This window comes from Poecilia latipinna, unplaced genomic scaffold, assembly GCF_001443285.1.
Source record: "Poecilia latipinna isolate Pla-1442-1.1 unplaced genomic scaffold, P_latipinna-1.0 Scaffold2084, whole genome shotgun sequence".
In the NCBI taxonomy this organism is placed as follows: domain Eukaryota; kingdom Metazoa; phylum Chordata; class Actinopteri; order Cyprinodontiformes; family Poeciliidae; genus Poecilia; species Poecilia latipinna.
In genome coordinates this window covers 13,863-22,523 of record NW_015114700.1, presented here as the reverse complement: position 1 = coordinate 22,523, position 8,661 = coordinate 13,863, and the positions used below count along the sequence as shown (strand labels likewise).

At 39.3% G+C, this 8,661-nt stretch overlaps 1 protein-coding gene across 4 annotated transcripts; it reads left to right on the top strand.

The window, feature by feature from the left end:
- The first annotated feature begins 1,896 nt into the window (after positions 1–1,896).
- Positions 1,897–8,034, top strand: cyb561a3a (cytochrome b561 family, member A3a). Of its 4 annotated transcripts, none has more exons than XM_015016965.1 (7): positions 1,897–1,971; positions 2,424–2,567; positions 2,905–3,091; positions 6,401–6,609; positions 6,705–6,859; positions 6,947–7,103; positions 7,843–8,034. In XM_015016965.1, exons 1-7 carry the CDS (start codon positions 1,912–1,914, stop codon positions 7,864–7,866), a joined length of 936 nt encoding a protein of 311 aa, XP_014872451.1. In that variant the 5' UTR covers positions 1,897–1,911; the 3' UTR covers positions 7,867–8,034. The 4 variants fall into 4 exon arrangements, with proteins under 4 accessions (XP_014872451.1, XP_014872452.1, XP_014872454.1 ...); XM_015016966.1 differs by lacking the exon at positions 1,897–1,971 and adding an exon at positions 1,991–2,102; XM_015016968.1 differs by lacking the exons at positions 1,897–1,971; positions 2,424–2,567 and adding an exon at positions 1,994–2,102.
- Positions 8,035–8,661: the final 627 nt, after the last annotated feature.

The window sequence follows — 8,661 nt, the reverse complement described above, 5'->3', positions numbered from 1 at the left end:
AAACACGAAGCTTTAAGAGGTTGAATAATATTACTCACTGTCTCCAGAAAAAGGAACCGATGTCTCCGGCGCAGGCTGAGTTTGTTAGACTGATGTGAAACCCTGCTGGGGATAAATAGTGGAGTGTAGAAGGTAGCTGTGATAGAATTCATGATGACTGTCTCGGGGTGAAAGGAAATTGGTGGATGCTTGATTTGCAGAGTCAGCCTTCTGCTTACTGACAACAGATCAACATCCCAGATTCTGGCCTCCACTTTGTACTCTGCTTCAGGACTGAATTTATCCCACAACTCAATAAGTCTGGTGTCGGTTTCAGTGGGGTTCTGAGAGAGATGGAGTTTTGGGAACTGTGCTGCTGCATTGCAAAAGCACAAAGTCTTACGAATTATACATGGTCTAGTTTCTAGTACAAATATAGTACCCTTGAAATAAGACAAAACTAAGTTACAAGTGACACTTCAGTAAGACAAAGGAGCTTGTTTTAAGTCAATAATTCCTTAATATTGATGAAAAGGTGTCAGTTTATTTGCTATATTATTTTACTAATATGAAAAATATATTTTTATAAGTGAAATAATCTCCCAGTGGAACTAGTACTGTGCTTTAAACCAGAAATACAGCTGGATGTCATTGACATAGATGTTACAGGAAATATCAGAAAAGGAAGGATAATGCCAGCAAGTGGAATAACATAAAAGAAAAATAATAGCGGGCCCAGAAGCCTTGTGGAACCTCACAGGTTCAGGGGATAGCGTCAGAGGAGAACCTGTCTGTCTTTACACACTATGTCCTGTGAAATAGATATGAACATTGAGCCAGTCCAGTAAATACCGTCCAGATCCTTCCGCCATGAAACAAGATTGCGTTGGGTCTCTGTACAATCTGGCAGAGCTTAAGCTGTTTTGTTTAAAGAAAATAACTTCTCTGAAGATCCACATATATTGTTTGATTAACTTAGATTAATTAAATTGTTTTTGTTTATCAACTTTATATTTATTCATATGTTATTAAATAGAAAATATGAAATATTATATTAAACATTTACCCCATAACACACTTTGGTCGGCTGTGGTTGATGTGGAAATATCTTTGACTTTCTCTGTTGCCTTTCAGCTCCAGGTGGAGCTGAAAGGCAACAGAGAAATGCTGAGTGACTTCCGTTCACAGAGATCCCAGCGCAGCAGCGTTGGGAGGATAAACTCAGCTGACAGTAAAAAAATAAAGTATGCCTTTATTTCTTACCATCCTCAACGTAGAGCCTTTAAAATCACAGAATAAAATCTGAATATTTTTCTAGAAAACTCTGGTGTTGACCTTTAAGTTTAAGTTATGATACTTCCCAAATATTCAATTCCTACATATTTATAGGTTGTAATATGAAAAAAATCCCCCCCCAAAAAATAAAAGTTTAAAGCAACTTAAGTTATGATTTAAATAACACATGACTTGTATTGAGAACCACTGCAATAAATAAATATTTATGAGGAATTTTATTACGTGGAGTTACTTATTAAAACTTGTTTTTAGTCAGAGCCTTATGTTTTTGTAAAGGTGTAGCAGCGATTAGATCTGTTGCTAGTTATTTTGACAGTGCAGCTTGAACAAAAAATGTAAACCACATTTTACTGTAACTTTGCCAACCCCCCCAAAAAAATTGCTCTTAAAAAATTTCCCTGTTTATGGTTCCCCCAATAATCAGATGGGATCTACACCCTTCTGTTCAACTGCCTTCCTTTCTATTACTTTATAATAACATTAGTATTCTGATGGTCCACTGTTTGATTTATTTACATAATGAGTCACTTTAATTTGAACAGTGCAGACTGGAGGGCTGCAGCTCAGGCCTTGAATTTTATAAATAAACTCAGGTTTAGATAAAGTATATAGCCGGTCCGGTTGTCCGACCAGGCTATGGCAGATAAAACCACATCTCCCACAGTAACTTGCGCTGGCAATACGGAAACGGGAAAGGTGAGGGTGTTTTTTTTCCCCTGAAATGAAAGTAGTCCTGTTTCCTTCACACCTGGGCTTAATTCTTCACCCCTTTTGATTGTCAGCTGGCCAATTTGTCTATAAATGAGACACAGTGAAACGGTTTTAAGGTTAGTCTTTTATTAACTTTAATTTGGAAAACTGGAAAATTCGAGGTTGCCTCGCGCCTAGCACGTAGATAAGACATCTTTATTAAAGACGACGCGCAGCCAGTGGTTAAATATTAACACAGATTTTCCACTTAAGCGCCTGTCTGTGTGTTTTCTGTTTGTTTGGAAGCTTTTTAGCAAGAGTTCTTTCCTAGAATTTCTAGAGATATTATTTTCGACTAATATGAATCTAAAAGTGGGGTGGTTTCTGTGTTTCTAAAAACACGGTGCTCTTTTCTTATTATCCTTCCATCTGTACCGCCACCTGTCTCGCGAGGGCAGAAGATGGAGCGGAATGGTACTCAATCTCCCGACTGCCCCGGCTCATTCCCCTACGTCTTTGAACGTTTCCCCCTCGTCAGCCTCAGCACAGACGGTGAAAACGAAACTTCGCCGCAGAAAAACAAAACGATTCCGACTGGCTGCGTGAGTGTCTGACCAAACTCAGGGCGGGGAGGGACTACAGTAACTCCTACATAATGTGGAGCTAAGTTCGCAGATGGTACAGTAGTGTGGCGTGTGCGCACTGCTATCAGACAACCCAGTGGCTGTTGTCGAGGTAAGGTTATCCCTCTGACCCTTATCTCTACTGGAGAAACTGGTTTGTTTACCACAACCTGGGAGGGGACTGCTTGTTGAGGACTGCTGACATATCTGTGCTTGTTTCTGATAAACAGCTCTTTGACAGTTTTTAAGTGCTGCAAATTCAGAAAAGTGAAGTGAAATGTAATTCACATCGTTCTTCCTCTGCTCTGCCTTTCAGATGAGGTCCACTGTGACGTTCTACCTGTGCTACCTGCTGTGCTTGGCTCTGGGGCTGGCCTGCGTGGTGTGTGTGTGTTTGTGGAACAGCCGGTGGAGGGGCGGCTTTGCCTGGGACGGCTCCAGGCTCCAGTTCAACTGGCACCCAGTGCTGATGGTGACGGGTCTGCTGGTTCTGTATGGCTACGGTAGGTGAGCTTCACAGTTTTGGATTGTGCAGTTTCATTTCTCTGTCTCACTTCTGTTTCTTCTTTTGATGCTGTAGGTGTATTTAGTCAGTACACACAATTATGGGTTTTGTACTAGGATAGTGTGTCATGTGAGTGTCAGGTGTTATGTGGTAAAACTTTTTTTGCGTTATTGCTGAAACTCCTCAGTGATGTACTAGGATAGTGCGTCATGTGAGTGTCAGGTGTAATGTGGTAAAACGTTTTTTGCGTTATTGCTGAAACTTCTCAGTGATGGCGATCCCCACAAATGCAGAACCTGTACCATCCATCCTGTTTTACAGTGTGGGTTGATAATCTCTCTTACTATGGAACCATGTGATCAGCTATTCAATTAATATTAACAATAGGAAGTTGGCACTTCTGCTAGCATTGACCTTTATGAGTATTAACACTTACACACAGGCATTATGCTGACATAAAGTTAGTTTTACATAAAACATTAAACATAAACCTAAAATTAAACTTGTTTTATTTCTACGTTATGACTGTATCATCCAGGAACTTTCAGATTTTTAGCAGGGGGAAAAGTCTAGTAAACTTCTTACAGCCAGCGGATTGGCAGTCCTCAGCGACAGATGTGCTGCATTTTACCACTGCTCCAGTTAAATTTAATATTTTGCTTCTTGAACAAAATCCCTAGTCGGGGAAACTACTTCTAAAACTGTTAGTCCCAAAGAAGGAGCCTTGAAGAACACCATTGGAAATTGTGTAGCAGAAAATGTTTTTGCTCCAAAACCTGGTGGCGTCTTTTTGGTACAAAAATATCAATGTTAGCCATATTAAACTGTACCTTTTTTTGCTTTGAAGACTACTTCTTTGACAGAAGGAGGAAGTGTGTAAGGATCCAATTTTGCTAGGTTGTGGTGACAACACTGGGTTAGCTCTTCAGTTTAAGTTCCTGTTTTGTGGATTATTCAAAGCTCTGTTTTAACTGGGTTGCCAAGTAAAATATTAATCTGGAAATGATCAGGCAAAAGGGTCTAAGGCAAAGCAGAATAGAACTGACCGAAGAAACGATCTATGGTTCCAAAAGATAGCTTAAGAAAGATTGGAGAACCTGCAGTCTCCAGGTTCTCCAAAGACTTTGGCTTTGCAGAGGTTTGGGGAACCAGAGGATACAGAAGGACTGAGGGTTTTAATACCAGAGATGGATAATGTTAACATTTTTCTTAGCATCATGATGGCCATGACATCATTCAGTGAGTGTAGCTGGTTATCTGTGGAACATGGCTGATTTGATTGAAGACAATAGTTGGTACAATTTAGCTCAAAGTGAATTATGTGGGTAACACCAATAGGGAGCAGGAAGTATGCTTACAGGTCAATTCAACCGTAAAGCCAGGGGAACTAATCTTTTGCTACTGTTCAAGGCATGTTAATTTCCATAAAATGCTAAAGCCATTGTTTCAACTTAAAAAAACAAACAAACATATGACTATGGATAAAGTTATGCTGGACTGTCAGGATCATTGGAATATAGTTAAGGTTAGAATTATTAGCTCCCCAATGAAACCACACAAAATTATTCATATTTTCATAGAAATGACCATAACGCAAGACTGTTCATATGTGTATCGCTACCACAAGAACAAAATCATAATTTCCACAAAGTTTGATCAGTTCATTGTATTGATGTTCCAAATTGAAACTAGATCTAAAATATTACAAGAACAAAATTTGTTCTTGTCGTATTTTACATTACATATTTTACACTATTAAATCTCCTGAGATTTAATAATGAGTGTATGTTTAAGGAAGTAAAAGTGAGGTTTTGGTTTTCTTAGGGGAATATCTATATTTACACCTTCTTGGTGTCACGACATCTTAAGCACTCGACTGTACTTAAAGTGAAATGTACATGAGAAACGGTAGCTGCTGAATCTGTAATCCACTCAGCTTCTCTGGGAGAAATTAGACTTTTCCTTGTCTGACTGATTCTTCCCTGCAGCGCTTAATGACTCCTGTGTGTTGACTTACTGTTGGAGCTTCCATGTAAACAATGAGCCGCGGCTTTTTGTCTACACTCACTACTTTCCTCCATAATAATGAACCTGGAATTTCACTGACAAGAAACTCACGCAGGGTTTTTGCTGTGTGATGCACCTCCAGCTAACTAGCTGAGTTCTGTTAAAGCTCCAGACCCAAACTGTTTATTTTATACCACCTGTGTTGAAACATGACCTCTGTGTCAGTTATAGATTGGCCATTTGTTTAGTCTCTGATTGAGGTGGGAGGAAGACCTCACCATTTACCTTCAGAATCTGGATCAGTGTTGCAGTCAGCTCGGTCGGAACAAAATGGTCTCCCATCTGACTCAAGTCAGCTGAATTGATTTGAAGTGTGACTCTTCTGTCAGACACACAGATTGTGACTAGGCCTGTCACAATAACTAATTTTGCTGAACAATAAATTCTCAGAGTAATTATTGTTGTAAATGGTATTTCTTGAGACCGTTTTCAAGTAATTGACAAGATACTGTAATTTTGCCCAGTAAACTTTTTTTGTGAAGTACACTTAACACTGGAACTGGAAGACATTTTAAATATCCAAAGATAAAACAACAACCAAAAAAAATAAATTAAATAGAAATAAAAAAAAAACACACACATATACGAAACAATGACTATCAATATGCAGATGGAGGAAAAAAAGGAATGAAAGCATTCATACCGTTTGTACAGGTCAGTCTGAATAAAAATGTCCATGTTTCAGCAACAGCTTTTTTTACATAAACCCAATTAGGTTTCTTCCAGGAAAGGTAACCCAGATGGTGAGCGGGTTAGGGCAGGTGCAGGTCCCTGATCATGCACCTGGTTTCAGGGTTAAAATATTAAAAGTTGACAGGAAATATGAAAATATCAGTTTTTGTATATTTTAAATGTTATGTCACTCTATATGCTTCGACTGCCCGTCGCTTTGCCTCTGTCACACCGACACTTTCCCACTGTGAGACAATAAAGAAAGTCACTTTTCTACCTGATAAAGTTTGATCACACACAGCGCTGCTGGAACACGTATTGAGAATGCGTAAGATAAACGCACACATTATTCTTTGTTCACAAAGATGCATGCGCTCACATCAGTCTCACTGTAAGCTCAACATGAACCTCGGAAAGCAAGTCTATAACTTGACCTGTAGTCAGGTTCACATCGAGCAACGTATGCATTGAGGCTGATGCGTACGTTGGAGGAGTATTCTCTGAAAAGGCATGATCCTTTTTAAAAATGATGCCTGTGTTTTGTTTTTGTTCCTTGTGCTGTCTCCAGGAGCTGTGGTGTACCGCGTACCACTGACCTGGGGTCAGAATAAACTCCCCTGGAAGCTGCTTCATGCCGCTCTGATGCTGGGCTCCCTGATCATGTCCATCTTGGGACTCTGTGCCGTCTTCGACTTTCACAACACCAACAACACCCCCAACCTGTATTCGTTACACAGCTGGATCGGAATCACAGCCATAATTCTTTTTACACTTCAGGTACCTGGCTTCCAACGGGACAAAATATATCTTGTCATCTTCATTAGTGTTAAGGTATTTTTTCTTTTTGTCTTTTCTAACCCACCGTTGGGCAGTGGGGGGTAGGGTTTGCAGGCTTCCTCTTGCCCTGCTCTCCCGTATTGCTCCGTAAACTCCTGAAACCCATCCACGTGTGGCTGGGCGGCAGCATCCTGCTGCTCACCACCGCTGCCTGCATCTCAGGCATCAACGAGAAACTCTTCTTTGTCCTGTGAGTTCTCTTTGTGTTGCTTTTAAAACTCTGTACCTTTAACATGACATCATGATGTTCAATCTTAACATCTGCTTCTTTCCACAGAAAAGGCAACGTCACATACTCCAGCATTCCAGCAGAGGGTGTGTTAGGAAACTCATTAGGGGCTTTAGTCGTAGCCTTTGGCTTGGTCGTCCTCAAGATTCTATCCACCATCCAATGGCAGAGACCAGACTCCAGGCCTGGGGACATAGCTTACACGGTGGGTGTCTGAGGAAAAATAGCTGATTTGTTACAGTCGAATTATAGTGTCCTTAAAGCTGCAATATGCAACTTTTATAAATGGCGTCTTTTAAAATATTTCTTAAAAGTGATACCATGTTGTGACTGAGAAATAATCTCTGAAAAGATGGCTCTCCTCCCTGAGCTGCTATTGCTGTCTGGAGAAAAGCATGGCTCCTGAAGAAAAACAACCAATCAGAGCCAGGAGGAGTGGCTTAGTGTTGTTAATTCTCATGTACTCGCTGCTAAATGTGCTAATGACAGAGAAACAACTTACCGTTACAGGAAAACTGTTTATCCGCCGTCATCATGGTCATGCTAATTAGGCTGAGCATTCACTACAGGCTCTCCTAGCAGGAGTGTAGCAGAGAGCAAGGGGAGAAGGAAGAGAGTGAGGATGAGCAGCGCCACATGGAGGTGGAGGGTGATTGACAGCACCAAGACCCACTCTGATTGGTTGTTTCTAGGTAGCACTGGGAGAAGATGGCGGAACTAATTTTTTTTCCCACAGATTATGTCTCATAACATACTGTCATGACATACTAATAGTTTCAACAAATATATAAGAAAAAATGATAAAAGTTGCATATTGCAGCTTTAAGTTTTGTTTGATATTGTGAAATGTTTATTTTGTAAAAGTGGGAACCCAGACCTGCATAACATAATTAAAATAAATAAATGAAAAAATATTAATAACACTGATATATTTTATCTTCCAGCCACTTCAAGACGAAAATGACTAAAAGTTGAGGAACTGCAACCAGTTCACTGCTAAATCAGGGCAGTCAGAAAACATATTTAGTTTTCTGATGATGATTAAAGTAAAAAAAAATAAAATAATCACCGTATCAATGTAAATGTGTATTATATTTAAGATTGCTTTTTCACCCAAATAAAACAATTTCATCTGACTTCTTTCTCAGATTACTCTGTCCCATGATGCACTACACCCCTCCCCTGACATCCTATAGAAATGACTTCTCTTCATGTTGTTGAATGCAGCTCTTTAAGTCGTTAACCTGGATTGTTAGGCCTTTCATAATCAAGTTTATTTGTCTGTAACATTTCAGCAACAAGGCAGTTCAGATTGCTTTGCATCATAAAAACACAGAAATACAAAATCATAAAAAAAACATGACGGTCAACAATTGAGAAAACTATTATCAAACATTGCATTTTGATGAGTGCCATCACTCATCAATACACATCAAATATGTTGGTCAATGTTCCATTTATTATGGTTTAAGTGCAACTCTGAACAGGAGGGTTTTTAGTGTTGATTTAAGTTATTTCCATAAGTACTATGATGCGAGTATTGTGGGAATATATATATTTATATACACAAATATATTAATATGAGTATATATTGTCATAGCTACTAATGGGGCCCAAGTCTTCAGTAATTTTCACTACTAAGACACTAAAGACATCCTTATCGATAATCAGATTAGTCCACTTAAATTTCTTCAGATGCTGACCGATGCAGTATATATGTTTTTTATTATTATCCATGAATGATTTTGACTTGTCTTTGTGCT